Source organism: Lycium barbarum, chromosome 1 (genome assembly GCF_019175385.1).
Source record: "Lycium barbarum isolate Lr01 chromosome 1, ASM1917538v2, whole genome shotgun sequence".
Taxonomy (NCBI): domain Eukaryota; kingdom Viridiplantae; phylum Streptophyta; class Magnoliopsida; order Solanales; family Solanaceae; genus Lycium; species Lycium barbarum.
Genome location: NC_083337.1, coordinates 144120113 through 144140791, shown reverse-complemented (window position 1 = coordinate 144140791; position 20679 = coordinate 144120113). Strand labels below are relative to the sequence as shown.

At 34.3% G+C, this 20679-nt stretch overlaps 1 protein-coding gene across 1 annotated transcript; it reads left to right on the top strand.

Moving 5' to 3' along the window:
- The first annotated feature begins 4766 nt into the window (after nucleotides 1–4766).
- Nucleotides 4767–16472, top strand: LOC132641556 (NAD kinase 2, chloroplastic-like). Its single transcript, XM_060358600.1, has 8 exons — nucleotides 4767–5324; nucleotides 7339–9204; nucleotides 11058–11179; nucleotides 11289–11430; nucleotides 11518–11742; nucleotides 11892–11966; nucleotides 12798–12899; nucleotides 16028–16472. The coding sequence occupies exons 1-8, from the start codon at nucleotides 5109–5111 to the stop codon at nucleotides 16229–16231; spliced, it is 2952 nt and encodes a 983-aa protein (XP_060214583.1). The 5' UTR covers nucleotides 4767–5108; the 3' UTR covers nucleotides 16232–16472.
- The last annotated feature ends 4207 nt before the right edge of the window (nucleotides 16473–20679 follow it).

Sequence of the window (20679 nt, the reverse complement as noted above, 5' to 3'; positions counted from 1 at the left end):
AAAAGTTTTGTTATTTTATTTGCTTTTTCACCAGCAAACCCCCCTCCCCCCCCCCCCCCCACACCCACACCCCCAACCCCAAAAAAAATTTGATTTTTTTTTACCGATCCCCACTCCTCCTCCTCCCACCCCTCCCCCCACAAAAAAAAATTGTGAAAAGTTTTTCTTTTTATTTTTTTGCACCCCTCACCCTTCCAAAAAAAACAAATTGTTTTAAAAAAAGAAGTATTGAAATTTTTTTTTTTTTTTTGCACCACCAACCCCCCCCCCCCCCCCCCCCCCAAAAAAAATGTTTTTTTCTTGAAAAGAAGTTTTAAATTTTTTTATTTTTTTTGGTTTCTTACTTCCCCCACCCACAACAAAATGAAGTTTTGATTTTTTTATTTTTTTTTGGTTTCTTACTTCCCCTACCCACCCCAAAAAAAGTTAATTTTGTTTTAAAGAAAAGTATTGGAAAGTTTTTATTTTTGGTCCCCCCCTCACCCCATCCCCCTCCAAAAAAATTTTGAAAGGAAGTTTTGATTTTTTTTTTTTTTTTGGGTTTAGGAAAAGTTTGTAGTGAATAGATGGTTTTTCTGTTGTTGTCTGGTATGGTTCAAGGTTTAGGAAAATATATCCAACAGATAATTTTTTTGTTCTTGTCCTGGTATTTATCTGATTCTATTTGTAGAAGATAACCAACAGATTTGTAATTATTGCAACAAGTTCTACACTTTTTCCAACAAGTAGACAATCTATTGCAACGACTCACTAATCTGTTGGACATAGCTTCAGTTATTTGCTTCTGTTTGTAAAAGATATCTAACAAATTTGTAGTTGTTGCAACAAGTTCTACACTTGTTGTAACAAGTAGACAATCTGTTGCAACAACTATAAATCTGTTGGACATAGCTTCAGTTATTTAGTTTTTTTTTTTTTTTTTTTTTTTTTTTTTTTTTTTTTGTTGAAGATATCCTATAGATTTGTAGTTGTTGCAACAAGTTCTACACTTGTTGCAACAAGTGTAGAACTTGTTGCAACAACTACAAATCTGTTGGATATAGCTTCAGTTATTTAGTTTTTTTGTAGAAGATATCCTACAGATTTGTAGTTATTGCAACAAGTTCTACACTTGTTGCAACAAGTAGACAATCTGTTGCAACAACTACAAATCTGTTGGACATAGCTTCAGTTATTTGGTTCTGTTGGTAGAAGATATCCAACAGATTTGTAGTTATTGCAACAAGTTCTACACTTGTCGCAACAAGTAGACAATCTGTCGCAACAACTACAAATCTGTTGGACATAGCTTCAGTTATTTAGTTCTGTTTGTAGAAGATATCCAACAGATTTGTAGTTGTTGCAACAATTTCTACACGTGTTGCAACAAGTAGACAATTTATTTATGAATCAGCAAATGTTGAGGAAAGATATAGTCAAATTGAACAGCCAAACTGACAATCAATCCTTAGAAAGAGATGAAGAACAGAGCAAAGAAGCAGTAGATACAAATGAAGAAAGTGAAGAAGAACTAAAAGATGAAGAAACTGATGATGGGAATAAAGGAGATGGAGTAGATCAAGAAAATCTGCTACACCTTAGAAGGCAGTTGCTAAACAAATTATTACTTCAGTTGTGGTATTTGGAGCCAAGGTTGTTGTTGAACAATTTATGTGTTTTTTTTTTGTCCTTTATGTTATTTGTGAATGATGTTTATGAAATTATTTAGTTTGATTAGTTGTGGTATTTGCAACCAAGGTGGCTGTTGAACAATTTCTGTTTATGAACTTATTTATTTTGCTTACTAATTATTGTAACAGATGCATGCAGTTGTTGAAGAAGTTGCAATAAGTTACTAGTTTGTTTCAACAAGTTACTAATATGTTTCAACAAGTTACTATTCTTTTTAAACAAGTTGCTTAGTTGTTGCAACAAATTATTCAACTTGTTGGAGAAAATCAAACAATGGCTTAAATTATTGTAAAAACTAAAAAATTCGTCGCAACATATGAGTTAATTGTTGCAACAGATCATACACTTGTTGAAGAAGTTGCAACAAGTTATTAATCTGTTTCAACAGATGGATCAGATGTTTAAGCAAGTTGCTTTAGTTGTTGCAACAGATTTGAATTATTGTAACAACTTACTTATATGTTGCAGCAGATATCTCATATGTTGCAACAACTTACTCATATGTTGCAGCAGGTATCTCATATGTTGCAACAACTTACTTATATGTTGCAGCAAATATCTCATATGTTGCAACTACTTACTCATATGTTGCAGCAGGTATCTCATATGTTGCAACAACTCCTCTATTGTTGCAACATATTCACGATATTGATCACATTGAACTCGTTTGTTTATACTGAATAACATTGAATTCATTTGTTTATCACTAAATATGATTGAATTAAGTACTTCACATCAAAACACTCTAATGATCACTCGATTTAGGAAGAATACACTTAGAATTCCCATCTAATCCATGAAATTACTATCTAATCCATTAAGGATATTAGTAGATATATATATATTCATCACTAAATACCATTTATTTCCTTTGTTTAACACTAAATATGGGTGACTCAAGTAGTTCGCATCAAATTACTCTAATGATCACTCGATTTAGTGCATACTGACTTAGTAAATCATCTTTCGTGACTCAAAATACATCAAATTGATTAAGTCTTATACATTGATCACTAGATATCGTTGATTTCCTTTGTTTATCACTAAATATGTGTGAATTAAGTAGTTCACATCAATTCACTCTAATGATAACTCGATTTAGTGCATACTGACTTAGTGTATCATATTTCCTGACTCAAAATACATCAATTTGATTAAGTATATACACTGATCACTAAATATCGTTAATTTCCTTTGTTTATCATTAACTATGGGTGAATCAAGTAGTTCACAATGCATACTGACTTAGTAGATCATCTTTCTTGACTTAAAATACCATCAAATTGATTAAGTATTATATATTAATCAATAAATATCATTGATTTCATTTGTTTATCACTAAATATGGGTGAATCAAGTAGTTGATATCAATCCACTCCAATGATCATTGGATTTAGTGCATACTGACTTAGTAGATCATCTTTCATGACTCAAAATACCATCAAATTGATTAAGTATTATAAATTGATCACTACATATCGTTGATTTCCTTTGTTTATCACTAAATATCATTGATTTCCCTTTGTTGATCACTAAATATGGGTAAATCAAGTAGTATCTGTTGCAACTACTATAATATCTGTTGCAGCAAGTGTAGTATCTGTTGCAACAACTGTAGTATCTGTTGCAACAACTGTAGTATTTGTTGCAGCAAGTGACATAGTTGTTGAACAAGTCCTTACTCTTGTTGGATAAACACATCAAGTTACCCAGTTTCTGCAACAAGTCACTCCACTTGTTGGAAAAACCCCAAAATGCAACTTAGTTGCTGCAACAAGGCCTGCCATTTGTTGCAACAGATTGCTTACTTGTTGAAAATCTTTTAGCAGTTGGATAAAACCCAACAAGATACTAGTTGCTGCAATAAGTCCTATTACTTGTTGGATAAAACACAACAAGTTACAGATCTGTTGCAACAGATTCATTAGTTGTTGGAAATTGTTCAGCAATTTATTAACAAGAATACACACATTTGTGATTGAACACGATCAACATATCATATAAACCAAGTTCACAAACACCAAGAACAGAAATTATCATTCTAAAAATGAACAACAGTAAAATGTCATAAAGTTCCAACAAATAACTATTATTACAACACAGTGCAGTTAACAACTATGGAGCATTTCGGTTTGGACATGTTGTTTTTTGTGCCAACTGTTTTGCATAAGGAGCATTTGTTTTTTCTCGTTCGCGATGATTCCCCGATTCCACGCCTCCTCTTTGTCCACCTTTTTCCGGGTTTGCTAGGATCAATATATGAAGGAGGTACCTCTCTCTCTAATTCAAAACTTCTTTTCAAGATTTTTTTTTTTGGTGGGGTGGTGCAAAAAACAAAAAACAAAAAACAAAAAACAAAAAACAAAAAAATTTCAAAACATTTTTTTTAAAACAATTTTTTTGGGGTAGGTGGGTGGAGTAAGAAATCAAAGAAAAAAAAATTTCTTTTCAATTTTTTTTGCTGGGGGTAGGAGGGGTGGGGTGGGGGTGGTCCAAAAAATCAAAAACAAAAACTTTTCAAAACCTTTTTAAAAAAATAAAATTAATTTTTTTGGGAGGTAGGGGGTGGGGGCGAGGGGGAGGGGGATGGTGCCAAAAACCAAAAACAAAAATTTTTCAAAACTTTTTTTTTAAAAAATAAAATTAATTTTTTTTGGAGGGTGGGGGGTGCAAAAAAACAAAAAAACAAAAAAAAATTTAAGAATATTTTAAATTTTGTTTTTTTGGTGGGCGTGGGGAGTGGGGGTGGGGGCTAGGGAGGGGGCGTGGTGGGGGGGGCAGGGGCGAGGGGTGGGGATTGTGCAAAAAAAAAAAAAACTTTTAAAAATCTTTTTTAAAAAAATATTTTTTTTGGTGGGGCGTGGGAGTGGGGGTGGGGGGCAAGGGAGGGGGCGTGGTTGGGGGTTGGGGGCAGGGGTGGGGGATGGGGGCAGGGAGAGCGTGAGGGCGAGAGACAAAGTGTTAAAAATAAAATCAAAGTGTCAAAAACAAAATTGGTGGGCAAGCTTAAAATGGGTCACTTATATTTAAATGGCCCAAGAAACTATGAGTGCAAAATCCATTACTCCGATTTATCTACATCACACATAACTGAAAACATCAAAATCAAAGCTGGGAAAAAAAAAAAAAAAAACACAACACAAACAATGATGTCCCAAATTGGAACCATCTCAAACCCACCACTGATTTCCAAAATTCTTTGTCCCATTATTCCTCCTTCCATATTATTATCCACACAAATAATTTCCACTTCCACACAATTTTCCCACTTCCCCTATTTTGTCACACACACACATTATATTCATTCACACCCATATTCTATACAAAATTCAGATTTTTACAAAAGATTGTCAAAATTGAAGTAGAACCCAAAATCTTGATACACAAAATATATGGTTCTTGATCCATTATTTTTGTATAGATAACACATTTCTTTTATGGTGGTAAGTGGTATGACAACATGTTTTCTTTATTGTCCGTGCCACTTAGAAATGGGTCGTACACTTCAGTATTGCCAGCTTAATTATGCTAAGATTTCTAGGAATGGAACTCGGCTCAGGTTTGGATTATCGTATGGATATCGTCCTGTCAAGTTTGTTGTCAGTGCTGAGCTGTCCAATGCTTTTTCCGTTAACATTGGGTTGGATTCTCAGGTAATATTTTCTTGATTCAGTTAGACACGTGTATGATCAATGTAAATATATAAGGTTGTTATAAGGAACTGTAGTTGAATTTAACAGGTGATCTTGCTTAATGTGTTGGTGATGATGTTATAAACTATCCGACTATCTCTATTATATGAGTTGATTTCTCAGACGATCACTCAATTAATAGTAATTATCTCAGAAAGTCATTTTTCTTTGTTTTGGGTTGAGTCATTTTTCTTTGTTTTGGGTTGAGTGATTTTTCCGTTATAAAACAAAGAAAAGTGACTTCTTGAGATAATTATCATTAGTTGAGTGATTTTTTTTGTTACAAAACAAAGAAAAGTGACTTTCGGAGATAATAATTGATAGTTGAGTGACTTTTTTGTTATAACATAAAGAAAAGTGACTTTCTGACCAGATGCTTCGCGAACCATATTCAACTTTAAGGCATTTCGTTGCACTTTAATCACCCTCGTGAAAAGGCGCACTCCGATACCATTGATGTCCAATAGCTTTTATAGTAATGGCTGGATCTACTACTATCTCGTCCATTGAGTATAACAGAGCAAATGATGGTATAGCAATGAACATAGGGATGATACTAGGAAATATGGTCCGGAGATAATTACCGTTAGTTAAGTGACCGTTTGAGAAATAAACACACTGGTATAGTTAGGACATTTCTTGTATCAACTGGCATGTTTCAATCCTCTTAATTTCCTCTATCCCAATTTATGTGAAGGTGTTTGACGCGGGGCGGAGTTTAAGAATGAAAGGATGACTTTTACAATTAGTGGTCTAAAATACTCCCTCCGTCCCAAAATTAGTGTTGCTTTAGCAAAAAACATTTGTCCCAAAATAATTGCCGCTTTAGGAATTCAAGAACTACTTTTTCTTGATAGTTTCCAATTCTCAAATAACATCTTATAAATAAGGGTAACTTATTAAACTATAGGTTGAATTTAGTAAACTATATGTTGAACTTATTGTTATTCTTAATGGGCATGAAATGAGCTAAAGTGACACTTATTTTTGGGACAGAGGGAGTAAGTCATAGATATTTGTGTGACTATAAATCATCTCATTAAGGTTAAAATAGGCATTTTAAAATTAAATTGTTACTAAATATAGAAAGGTGTCATTCTTTTTGGGACTGACTAAAAATGAAAGAGAGTCACATAAGTTGGGACAGAGGAGTACTAATAAAGTGAGCCACCTATTCAGGTATAAGATACTATAATTACCCCTGGAAAATTAAGCATTCAACCCTTAGTCGCCATGATCCAACTGCAAGAGCGGAATTCTAGCATCCAAGCATATCCCCTGAGCCAATTTAAGTATGCATGAAGTTGTCAGATGCATCTTCTTTTCTTTTTGTTGGTGTCAACAAACAATTTAGAATACCTTGCCTTTTTAGAACAGATCTGAGTGAAATAGCAATGATTCGGAGTACTTTTTAAACTATTTTAGAAACCTAAGGACTTATTCATATGGATATGTAAAATACAGGATTTTGAATCCTAGGTGGAAAGAAATAAACATGGCTACTCAATTAACTCATATATGTCCAAGGTTAGATATTGAAATAGTTTCGGAGTTTTTCTATGAGTTTATCCAGGTCAAGAAACAAGTTGAAATACCTCGACTTTTTGTTGAATTAATAGTTGTCTCATAAGCAACCATCATGTCCACTTGACCTTTCAACTGCATTATTATTCCCATTTTATCACTTATTTTTTCCATCGATTAGGTAGGGCATTCCTCGCTATAAAAGTTATACATTTTCTTTTGCCATTGTTCTTTTAATTGATTTGGAACAGTTTCTAGTCAAATTTCTAGTTCATTAGTATCTAATTATCAGTCTTGTGCGGACACGACCATCATGTAAAAAATATTCTAAATATCTGTCTTTTCTTGATAATTGTGCGTTGAAAACTAGACTTTTTTTGTTGATAAATTTGCGCTGAAAACTAGATACTGCTTGATATATTCTTTTCCCACTAAATTTCATATTGTCCAGGCCAGTGATACTTCACAGTTTCCCCGGATTGGCCCACTACCTGGGGACCTTGCAGAGATAGAGGCTTACTGTAGAATATTTCGGGCTGCTGAACAACTTCATAATTCATTAATGGACACCCTGTGCAATCCACTGACTGGAGAATGTAATGTCTCATATGATGTTCCCTCAGATGATAAATCAATACTGGAAGATAAACTAGTTTCTGTTCTAGGATGCATGGTATGTCTTATAAACAAAGGAAGGGAGGAAGTAATTTCTGGGAGATCCTCGATTATGAACTCATTTCAAGATGTTGATGTGCATATGAGGGATGATATGCTTCCTCCACTTGCTATTTTCAGAGGTGAAATGAAGAGGTACTGTGAGAGCTTGCATGTTGCTCTTGAAAACTATTTGACACCTGATGATGATCCTCGCAACGTTGTTGTCTGGCAAAAACTTCAAAGACTGAAGAATGTATGTTACGATGCCGGATTCCCTCGTGGTGAAAAGAACCCCAGCCATACACTGTTTGCTAACTTTAGTCCTGTTTATTTGTCAACAACCAAAGAAGAAGAGACACAGTCTGAGGTTGCTTTCTGGATAGGTGGCCAAGTAACTGATGAAGGTCTCAGATGGCTGTTGGAGAGAGGGTTCAAAACCATTGTAGACCTCAGAGCTGAGGCTGTAAAAGACATCTTCTATGAGAAAGTGCTAGATGAAGCCATATCGTCAGGGAATATTGAATTAATTAAACTACCTGTTGAAGTTGGTATATCACCTTCAGTGGAGCAGGTTGAAAAGTTTGCAGCATTGGTCTCTGATTTAAAGAAAAAGCCCTTATATCTCCACAGTAAAGAAGGAATTAAGAGGACATCAGCTATGGTCTCTAGATGGAGGCAATATATTACTCGCTACACACCACATGTTGTAGAAACATTTATGTCACCAATGGCAGAAGATGATAAAAGCTTTAATGGTGAAGTCAGCTCTGCCTCTAATAATCAAGATGGGAAGTTGCCTACGAGATCAGATGACATAATTTCTGCTGCGGAAGATATCAAGCACATCTCTGAAGCTACGGAGCTAGGCAAGAATGAAGGCGATGAAATTGTTTCGTCCCATCCGGAAAGCACAATGCTAGAATCCTACATCAATGTGAATCCACTGAAATATCAGATGCCTCCCTCTAATGTCTTCTCCAGAAAAGATATGTCCACGTATTTCAGAAGTAGGAAGGTTTCACCAGCAATATATTTTACTCATGAACGGAAAAGATTGGAAGTGCTTTCTGCTTCAAAATATAACTACAAAAGAGCACCTAAGGGAAATGAAACCATAAGCATATTCAGTGAGACCAGAATGATGGAATCAGAAGATATAAATAGTTCGTCTTTCAATAAACACTTAATAACTAACCCTTCAAGTTCCGCTTCAAATACAGAGATAAATTCTGGTCATAATGGCTCTGCGACTCCAATTTTGAGTGGAAGCAGCAATGGGAAAGTGAAAACGTCGATAAAAAATGCTGGTATTGTTGATGCTAGAAATGAGTTAGAACGTAATGCTGAGTCTAGAGTCACTACTGCTGAGAGGAGAAATATTGAAGTCCCCAAACCTTCACTGGAAGATAACTTAGAGCAGATTGAAGGAAATATGTGTGCTTCTGCCACTGGCATCGTAAGAGTGCAGTCAAGAAGGAAAGCAGAGATGTTCTTGGTTCGCACAGATGGGCATTCGTGCACCAGAGAGAAGGTAACAGAATCTTCCTTGGCCTTCACTCATCCTAGCACCCAGCAGCAGATGCTTTTGTGGAAATCGACACCAAAGACTGTATTGCTGTTGAAGAAGCTGGGACACGAACTCATGGAAGAAGCTAAAGAGGTGCTCTGCACAGTTCTCATTAATTTAGTTGAATTTTTACCCTGTGATTTCCATTGACTACTGATGCTGGACATCTCTCTTCATTATTCACTTCTTTCAAGTTCTGAGGAACGCTTTAAGTGAGTGTGCGCTTATCATTGATAAATAAGATAGCATAGATCTTAGTGCTAGTATCCAAGTTAGTAATTTTTTTACTACCATTAACCAAGGAAAGGAGGAAAAAGAACTCTCTGACATCAAGTACAAAAGGGAGGAAACTCTAGTACTTTTCTGAAGTGTTGAAAATATTTTTCAAGTATTTCTTATATGTTTTTCATTTTTCTAAAAGTTCAATTATAGATGAACTTTTCCATGTCCTAAAAAGACATTAAAGAATTTCCATCTTCTACTAAACTAGATGAAAGTAAATTAGTGCTCTAAAAATGCTATCATTGCTGGTGTTTATGCCCAAGCTTAGTACGTATCTGCAATAAACATATGCTGCAAATTGGTGCATAAGGCCACGTAGGATCTTAAGCACCATGGACGAGGCAATTAATTCTTTTAATTTGTATTTACGTCATTTTTAATGTTTGCCGTAATCCTATTTATGGGAATTGATGTGGAAATGTTCGAAGCCTTTAAGAAAATTCAAATTGTGAATAATTGAAGTTAGTAAATATACTTGTGTTGCTCATACTGTTTTTTTCAGATTGTGAATAATTGAGAGGAAGGACATAAAGTTCATGAGGAAATAGGAGAAATTGCATATTTGCGTATTCATTGGAATTCGTTTTGGTTTGGGATTGCATTGAGGACATAAGATCAGCTCAGGACATGAATTCCCCACCCCACCCACCCCCCGGGAAAGAAAAGAAGAATAATCAGCTCCAGACATGAGAGTGATGACACTTGATTCTTTTTCCCGGGGGGATGAGCTTATAAAACAAATATCCAATAGGGGGATGTGCAAATATGGGTAATGACATTTAATTCACTCTTGGTTGATGGATTGGGAGGGGAGCTCACAAGTTAGAAGTAACCTGTGTGGTTATAGAACAAGTTTGGAAATTACTCTACCTGATTGAAGGGAGCATAATCAATCATCTTAAGATACTCATCATGCAAGAGGCTGCGGTCGGACTATGTTGTGGCTGGTATAAATACAAAGTAGGCTTGACTGTGTCACCGAAAATTGTAGCGATATCTGTTTGTAAGATTTTGTTAGTACGTTGCAAAAGCTGCCCAATTTTTTTGAGTAAATGCAGATTGTCAAGTGTATCTCTCATTGGAATCGCCATCCAACAACCAACGGAAGGAAAAGAAATATGATCATTTAGTTTTGCTTGCCTAGTGCGGGTTATATCTCCTGTGTGGTTTGCGGGCTATTGCACAGGAGCGGGGTTTACCCTGTGCGCACCTAAGGGTAGCGGCTGCGGTTTCCCTTGTCATCAAAAATACGATCATTTAGTTTTCTCTTCTTGATTTGGATTATCTTTACTTCTGGCTTTCCTACCCCTCCTACTACCATTCTACGTGCCATTCCTAGTGATCTTTTGATCAATATGAATCTCAAATTACTATCTACCCTCTTAAGATTTCCGTCTGTCCATTTCATTTTGAAAACCTGACGCATCAGTTTGATGAACTATATGTTGAACTTCGGTTGAAGTCTTAATAACTCTGAAAATATTATATTACATCATGTTAACTTGCTTATAAGCTAGAAACTACTTAAACATTCTCTTTCAAATATTATTGTTTACATTTCCATTAGCAATTGTTCTCTGGCATTCATTCACATATACTCAAAGTTTTAACTCTTTTAACAAACAGAAACTCTAACACTCTCTCTCCTTTTTCCATTTCTTTAGGTTGCTTCTTTTTTGTATTCCCAAGAGAAGATGACTATTCTTGTTGAGCCTGAGGTGCATGATATTTTTGCACGAATCCCAGGCTTTGGGTTTGTTCAGACCTTCTATAGTCAAGATACCAGGTGGGATGACTCATAACAGTACGTGCAAAAGCATTGTCTTTTCATTTTATTTTTTTTCTCTGTTCATTATTTCACAGAGGCATGACCTTGCCTGATATATCAAATGCAGCGATCTTCATGAGAGGGTTGACTTTGTTGCCTGTTTGGGAGGAGATGGTGTGATACTCCATGCATCAAATATATTTCGAGGTGCCGTCCCACCCGTCATCTCATTTAACCTAGGATCCCTTGGATTTCTCACTTCACATCCAGTATGCATCTCAACTTAAATATTAAGCTTTATTTCTTTATTATCTACAAATACTCATCTTTTACTTTTCTGTCATCAATTCATACAGTTTGAAGATTTCAAGAAGGATCTTAGACAAGTCATCCACGGAAACAACACTCTAGATGGTGTATATATAACTCTAAGGATGCGTCTCCGATGTGAGATATTCCGAAGTGGGAAAGCAATGCCTGGAAAGGTGTTTGATGTCCTAAATGAAGTTGTAGTTGACCGTGGTTCTAATCCATACCTGTCCAAAATTGAGTGTTATGAACATGACCGCCTCATAACCAAGGTGTCGTTTATATTCTTAACGGTCAATTAGCCCTGCCAAAGGATTTAAAATAAGGATTCTATTTTAATATTTTGGTTGAAGTTTCTTTTTATAAAAAAGAAGTGATTCCAAAGAATAATCTTGTCATACTGCCTTATATTATTCGACAGGTGCAAGGTGATGGGGTCATTGTGGCCACTCCAACTGGAAGTACAGCGTACTCAACAGCTGCTGGGGGTTCCATGGTACTTCTGATACACATCACTTATGAATATATGTTGTGAAATACAATTTTTTTTTAAAAAAGGTGAAAGCCCTTAAGTTCATATCAGAAGGTTGTTGTTTAAAGCTCGAGCAGTTTGATGTGGCAGCAACGGAAACTATAAAATGTTACTACAGGGAGGGGAGAATATACCCACTTAACCTCGCTTTCCTCCTAAATAAAAGCAAGGAAAATATGAAATTGAGAACATGAAAAATAGAAAGAACACCACACACTTTGTTGTAAAATACATGCACTTTGCAAGTATGACTTTCAAGAACTATTGACAAAGTTGGGTTGATAACACCTGTCATACATTAATGTAAATAAATGAATAGGTATCCCTTTTAACTTTTATGGTAAATGGTTCCAAAGAGGCAATGCTTAATTTTAAACAATTTGCTTGTCCACTTGGACTAGGAATTTCTATTAGGCATCAAAAGAGAAATTTTGGAAAATCCTATGGATAATAAGCGAGCTTTGCTATACCACTTGATATCTTAACCTGTTTTCAGCTTCTTTTTTTCTAAACACTGTATTTAGCTATTCTTTTTTCTAATAACAAGAACTTTGAAGTTGCAATTATGTGACAAGATGGCTTTTGCAACTGAAATTTGATTCTGATACACAATGTTCTTAAGGGTCTACTCGTGAAGGGAAATTTTGAAAATTATACTGACTTGCTGCTGATCTTATTGGTGATAAAATTTGACTCTTTGAAACCGTCCTTCATCCTGCCAACAATTATTAATTATCTTGCCTTCACCTAGTGAGTGTTTGAACATTATTTGACAGGGAAATTTATGTCATGCAGGTGCATCCCAATGTCCCATGCATGCTGTTTACACCAATCTGTCCACATTCTCTCTCGTTTAGACCAGTCATACTTCCTGATTCTGCAAAATTAGAACTAAAGGTGACTGTCTCAATATATATTTTATGGTTATTGGAAAAGAATCTCATTACTAGTTTACTTATCAAAAAAAGGAAACTGGTTACTAGTTTGTGCTAATGCCTCTCAATTCCTAACCAAAAGCTTTATACAATTGACAGTATTTCCCAACTAAAATGGAAGAGGAATAGGAGCTTTATTCCTTCTTTAGTGCTGCTAATCTTATTCCTCAGCTTCATGGATTTGTAGACGATGGTACAATGTCTGGAAATATATATCACTAATACATATAAGAGGGAAGAAAAATATGTAGTTCCTGACTTCCTGTATATCATCTTAACTGTCTTGGCTCTTCCTTTTATATACATATAATAATAACTAGGTGATATCTAAGGGCCCGTTTGGCCATGAAAATATTTCACTTTTTTTCGGAGAACGTTTTCACTTTATTTGAAAATCAGCGTTTGGCCATGGAAATTCCAAATAGAACTTGAAGTTGTAATTGGAATTTTAAAAACACCAAAAAAACTGTTTTCAACTTTTTTCACTTTCAATACATTTAGTTGTCGTTTGGTAGGAGGATAAGTTATCCCATGTAGATGGGATTGGGTGGGATAAAATGAGATTACTAATCCCACCCTTTATGTGGGATTACTAATCCCACCTTATCCCACCTTTTATCCCATCTACATGGGATTGGATGGGATATAAAAAACATTATCCCACCAACCAAACATAGGATTAATTCCAATCCCATTGGATTAATAATCCAGCCCATTCTATCCCTCCTACCAAATGACCCCTGAAACAACCAAATATTCTTTGCAAAAACTATAACCAAACACAACTCCGTCTTCAACTCCAACTCCAAAATACCAAATAAAGTGAAAAATATTTGGTTTTCATGGCCAAACGCCTACTAAATATAATTTTCAACTAATAAAAATAAAATCTAAGTGGAGAAGAGTAGAGGGAGTGCCCATCATCCCGAGTTTTGAAGGTTGCGGTTGGCCCAAAGGGATGGCTCCAGGCGAATTTCTCCGTCATGAAAGAAAAAAACTATTTATAATTTTCCAGGGAAGCCTAATAGAGTATTTTTTACAGAATGGTACATCTCCTGGGATGAAAGAAAATTAGAAAAATATAGAGGAAGCTAAATGTTGAAGCAAACTAAGAAGGTTATAAAAAAGGTGAGGAAGGATCAAGTTATTTTTGGGAACATACATGATACATCCTGTTAAATTTATCGTCAGTTCACAAGTCTTGCAATAGGTTAGGACATAGGTTGTGAAGTTCATTCCCGTACATTGTATGTTGTAACTAAATTAAAACTTCATGATATGCTGTCCATTGATAGACTCTTTTCCTCAAAGTCATTAGGATAGATCTGGAGTCCAATGTTGCAAAGTATAGAACAAAGAGTTTGATTGAGTGCTATGTAGATCAAGTATGTTTGTTCAGGTCTCCCCTAGGTGTTGCACCTGTGAATAAGAATCTCTTAAACCTAAGCTGTGAATCAGCTAAATTGGTGTATCTTTATAAGGTGCAGTTCACTAGCAAACATTCTCTTTACATAATATGGTTGTTGGCTTGTTGCTGTGGGAAAGGTCTACAGCTGTTTTTAATGTGAGCACTGAGCAGTAATATGGCTAAGAAGTCTAACTCCTCATAATGCTTAGCAATATCGAACAACTTTGTTTAATGATGGAAACCTTCACAAGATAAGCATTTTTCATTATTGAAGATGCTACCAATGCCCATATACTCTAGCAAGCTTAGCGCAAACGCATTAAAGCTGCTTTTATAAAAGATGTGGGCGTAGGCAGACTTAACATTGGTTGAAGCAGCTGGTGGAAAGAAAGTACTAGTCAGCATGGGAGGGTATGTAACAACCGTTTTCAATCAATGGTAGTCAGTTGTTCTCATTCTCCTCTTTGAACTCCCCTATTAAGTAGGGGTTGGTGTTTGCAAAAATGTCAAGCCTATAGGGTTAGGACTTAGGTACTAGTAATGACAATAGTAAAGGGACAACTAGTTATGCTAGTGAACTAACTCATCTGGGCCTAGTTAGGCTGACCCATTTTGCGGTACTAGATGATCTTGAACTAGAAGACGCAAAGATGCCAGAAATAATTACTCTTAAACTGGAAGAGATTGCGTAGGATAATGAAGTTGAAGAGGATGCTTTTTAAAGTAGGAAATTGAGAAGTTCTAATATAAGAATCCGAGACGTATGATTTTGGTTGGATGGATATAACAACCAAATACGAAATTATGTTGAGAAAGGGGCTGCTGGTTATATAAACACCAAATCAACCTATACAAGCAATAAGAGACATTTTCACTGAGCCATAATTTGCATAAGGGTGTCGAATTCGTAATCCTCCAAATATAAGGGGCTGGTGGTGTTGATAGTTCCCTGAAGTGATGCAGAAGCGGTTATGATAGAGATCCTATTCACAGATACCAGCGTTCAGTTGTTGGCCAGATACGGGTGAGGTGTGTGGTCATCTCATCTAAAAGCTTCAACTGTAAGAGAGAGAACTTTTATTTACTTAATTATTATCTTCAACAGCCTCCTCATGTGTGGTCTTTATTCTGATGAAGTGAAGCACTCCGATTCCAATGTGTGAAGCACTTTTTGCAAACTGTACTTATTTCAAATACTAACTGAGGCTTCAATCCTTTTCAATAGGTTAACTTAAAATATTTATGCTAATTTTTTTTTTAGAGCAGTTATTATAATTATGGAAATACATATCAAGAGCACCTTGATAGACAGAATTACCCGGTACCTATGTTGTGGGGTTTGGGGTTGGGGGGGGGGGGTAGCATGTACCCCGTGGAATTAGTCGAGTTGCAGGGCGACCTGGCTCGAACATGAGGTTATAAAAAAGATCATTAAAAGCATCATTTTAGATACAACTATATGGGTTAGTTCCTTGATAAATACACGCCCAGACTGCCCATACAAAACATACCTTCACTTGATATCCATGTCATGCCATTTTTTAAGTAAAGCAGTATTTGCAGTGACATCTCTTTTGTGGGAAGCTCAAAGCTTATTGACTATTCCAGATTCTTTGCTTTTCCTTTGTCGTTCCCATTTCATCACTCTTCAAGAATCCTAAAGTTTTTATGCATATGAACAGATACCAGAGGATGCACGTAGCAATGCTTGGGTCTCTTTTGATGGAAAGAGAAGGCAACAACTTTCTCGAGGAGATTCTGTTCGCATATATATGAGCGAGCATCCACTACCTACAGTTAACAAGTCTGATCAGACAGGTGATTGGTTTCATAGCTTGGTTCGTTGTCTAAATTGGAACGAAAGACTAGACCAGAAAGCACTCTGAGGCTATCAAGATTAGTGCTCTCGTTCCTGTAAATTAGTGTACAGTCATATAGGTAAGAGCAAAAGAATTACTATAGTGAGTAAGAGTCTATACAGTTATATTTACTGTCTGGCTGTGATTTACGCAGTTAGGTTATACCCTCTTTTTCAGCTGTCTTGATTTATTTAGTTTATTTTTCAAAGTAAGAAATTTGTACAGAGCTATTTTCACATGATAATTATAAAGTTCCAATCTTTACACATCTGGTTGAGATACTTCTGCTTCTTGGTCATGGTCCCAAATGATGTAACTTCGTCAAGAATTTGTTGAAGTTTTCTCAACTTACCTGATTAAAATGTGGTTGGCTTTTACCCGCAAGGGTGGCTCAGTTGGTTGAGCATGGGGCTTCCATAATGGGAGGTTTCAGGTTCGAACCCCCTGCTACGACAGCAAGGGATTTGCCTTCTGAGTCGAGCTCGTCGCACAGGGCTTACCTAGTCCGGGTTATCTCTCCTGTGTGGTTTGTGAGCTATTGCACATGACTGAGGTTTACCTTGTGGCACCCAAAGGGTAGCGGCTGCGGTTCCCTTGTCTTAAAAACAAATGTGGTAGGCTTTTGTCAGTTTTTATCCTCCTTTCTGTTTTTAACAACAAACTTTTTATGCCTTTTACATTGAGCTAATAATACCGGAGCATATTTCTGGAGAATTCTATGTTGAGGACCACCTATTGTGAGGAACTCGAGAATTCAATGTTTTCAATCCTTAAGCTTTGCTCTTGTTATTTTCCTTGATGTCTATTAATCCCAGTTCTAGAGCTGCTCTAATATTTTCCGATGTTCTTCGAGTTTACTGGCTCACAATATTCTTCCTTTCGCGCTTACAGTTTGTTTAGTCAAAGCTATTAGGGAACTAGAAGTGTTTTGTTTTTAAAAAAAGGTGCTTATATCGGACAGTTAGTGTTCGGTCAAGCTTTTGAATATTTTTTAATTGCTTTTAAGTAGTAGCAGAATGGAAAAGAAACTGAAAAATGTAGTTATTTCGTGAACACAGAACTCAAGAGCTGCCTTTAAATTTTAGGATAGTGAAATTATTTTGGCTATTTAAATCATAATGCCCAATATATTTATGATGGTGAGTTTGTTTTGTTTAGTTGGCCAAAGCCAAAGACGAGAGATCAGAGATTAGTCAAATGCTCTTAAAACCTACGAAATAACTAATCCGCTTCCTTTCGTACACACCTTGCTAGTCAACACTCTCTAATTAATTTCCCTGCTTACTCTTTCGATGCCTGATATTTAATTAACTTCTATTTATGGATCCCAATGAAAACTAACTAAAGTTTCATCATTCGCTTTTATATCTATATATATATATAAAAAAGGAGAGGTACAAGCAATGTGGTTAAGCCAAGTGGCAAGCTAAAAACAAGTCACTTGGCAATTTTAAGACAAGATACATAGATAATGTAATAGAATAGTTAGTATGAAATTAATATCATTAATAATATTTTATTTGAAGATAAAGATCTTTTTTGAATTTGAATAATTTCTTAAATAGATTAAATCAGAATCTATATATTCAAATTTCAAAACCTTACCTAGAGAGGTAACAAACCCAAGAATCCAAGAATATATATCTACCTTAATTAGATGTTAAATTTCAATTTAATTTGGAATTCAATGTTTTTTTGAATTTGAGTTGAACATAAAGATATTCTAAAGTTTTAAATCTAAAATTTATTTGAAGATAAATATATTCTAAAGTTTAAACATTAAAATTAGAACGTAGGCATGATTAAATTTAACATTTGGTGTATAACGGAATTTTGTAAAATTTCTTTTTGAATAAAGTTAAATAAAAAGACCTTTTGGGCACATGTTTTATCTTTCCACGATATTTGAAAAAAATATTTTCAAAGTTGAACTTAGTAGTAGTAGTAGTAGCAGCAGCAGTAAGTGCCATTTAAAGAATAGTATTTCATAATCCGAAACTTAAAGATAAATATGTTGCATTGTTTTTGTATAACACGACAATGATGGAAAACAATGATGAACTATTTTGAATTTAAAAATCTGAATTGATTGGAAAGATATCGAATTGAGATAAGAAAAAAATTGAATTTGAAATTAATTTTGAATCTGAATTTAAAGATAAAAGTATTTGGATTGAGACTAGAAAATTAAGTTTAATTTAAATTAAAATATAAAAAATATTTAAGTTGAGATAAAAAGAAACTTTATCAAGATAAAGAATTAAAATTGAGGTAAAAGAATTCAGAGTTTGGATTTTAATCCACAACTTAAATTATATAGGATTTATCTTATTTAACCACACAACATTATCATATCTTATCTTAGCTTATTAGATTAGCATAACAACTTATTCAAATTTCAAATGCATAGCAATACACATATATAAATAATGGAGTACAATAGAAAGGAATGAATTGCACGCAGTTCTTTCTTCTCTCAGTTTTACTTTGCATTGATAGTTAATCTATTATATGATATATATATATATATATATATATATATCAGTTCTAACTTATGAGGTTCATGTTTTTCTTCAGTGCATTTTTATTTTGTGAACTTATCTTGATTATCGTGGTTTTGCAGGGCTACTAGATTAACAGGAACAGAGACAGATCCTGTGTGTGACTTCTAAGGTTCTTAGCACTTAATTCATTGTACTTGAAATTATAATTTAGAAGTAAATTTTGTTGTTTTTTTAAGATATTTTTCACTTATATAATTATATTTCAGATCGAAATATTAAATTTAGCCGAGTCATAAAATTATAAGCTCCGCATGTCACTGCTGGAGAAAGCCTAAATCACCTTCTGATAGGCAACTATCTACTGATAGACAAGAAAGTGACAAGATTTCACAAAGATTTATCATCGTAACACAAACTTCACCATATGTTTCTTTTTTGATAAACAAGAACATGCAGACAATTTTTATGAAAAATAATTAAATTTCAAAAACAATGATCTAAGAGGCAGTTAGTTACTTAGTTCGTCCAAATGGAAACTAAGAAGTTAACAAGCAAAGCAAATATAAAATTTCCTTAAGATTGTAATCCAAGTTGAACAGTATGCATGTGCAGAAGCCACTGTTAGAGGATACCTGTGAGAAATGCAGATTATTAATATGTGCACCTAGAGATATATACCTATACATATATAGTTGAACAATTTTGAAATGTATATAGTTATACTAGAATTTAAGTTATATTTTTTATATAATAATTTTACAACCCCATTAATAATTTAATATTATGCAGGTGGTGATGATGATGTGACAGAGAATTGTTGATCACGATTCTATCTTCTTCTATTTCAAATATGTTTAGTGTAAAAAACATTGAAGGGATCCTTCTGTATAAATTGTTCTTTTCAACTTAAATACGTAGAATAAAAGATAAGAATGTCCTAGAGTTTTATCTTTTCAAATATATATTGTGTTTTTAAAAATATTTCTAACAAACTGATATGATATTAAATTTGAATTTAAATTAAATTTTAAGTGGAATGAGATTTCAACTCCAAATCATTGAATCGCCACTAATAATATTGATGTATTTGTTTTGGTTAATGTTGTCTCAATTAACAATTCCTGTAATTTACTTGCCTAGCTAGATTTAAATTAAATTTGACTTTTTATATAATCTGAGGTTTAAGAAGTTGCAACCATTGTTAACAATGCTTTTTCCAGTGACTTAAGGAGCATATGCGTTCAACTACTTTCTTTATTAATGTGTGTGTATTTATTATCTTTCCCAATTATCTTCTTTGTTTTCGTTTATTTTGGTGAATTATTTTCTTATGACTTCGATGTGGTATATTTGTTTTTGCTATTTATTTATCTCAAAAGCTTTTTTTACGCATTAATTTAAATGCAAACAAGTCTTATTGATACTCTTCACAGTACTACTAACCAAGCCAATTAAATCAATTGTGAAACATTGAATAAAAGGTAAAATAAAAATAGGTTTCATCTTTTCTTTTTCTTTGTTATCTCCAAGAACTCTTGGATACATATGATTCAAAAAATGTTTTTGATATTCACTAACTAATCAGGTTGATCTTTGAGGTTCAAGTATTGATGTGTTATCATTTTTAGTGCTCTTCATAAACTCAATGTTAAAAATGGAATCACCAATTTAAAGCGAAGGAGGCAACGAAAAAGAATTTGAAAAAAAAGAAGAAGTAAATTCAAAGTTTTGGGCAAGAAATGATGATACTATTATAAAAAAGGAACATATATTTTCTCTGAAAAGATATATAGGCAAAGAATGGAAAAATAAGTATTGAATATTAAATATTATACGAATAGAAGTTAATCGCAGTGTAAATATAAGTATTTGATAAGGAATACATGATAACATATATCTACTTTTACTTTTTTCGCTGCAAGTTCATTCATTTGTCAATTGCTTAAGAAATTTTTTTCCTTAATTTCCATA

What these genes read in the sequence shown, in the direction of transcription:
- LOC132641556 (XM_060358600.1), top strand. Translation starts at nt 5,109, where the DNA reads ATGGTGGTAAGTGGTATGACAACATGTTTTCTTTATTGTCCGTGCCAC. An exon ending in ACATTGGGTTGGATTCTCAG is followed by an intron (nt 5,325 to 7,338) that starts GTAATATTTTCT and finishes CATATTGTCCAG; the next exon opens with GCCAGTGATACTTCACAGTT. An exon ending in ATGACCGCCTCATAACCAAG is followed by an intron (nt 11,743 to 11,891) that starts GTGTCGTTTATA and finishes ATTATTCGACAG; the next exon opens with GTGCAAGGTGATGGGGTCAT.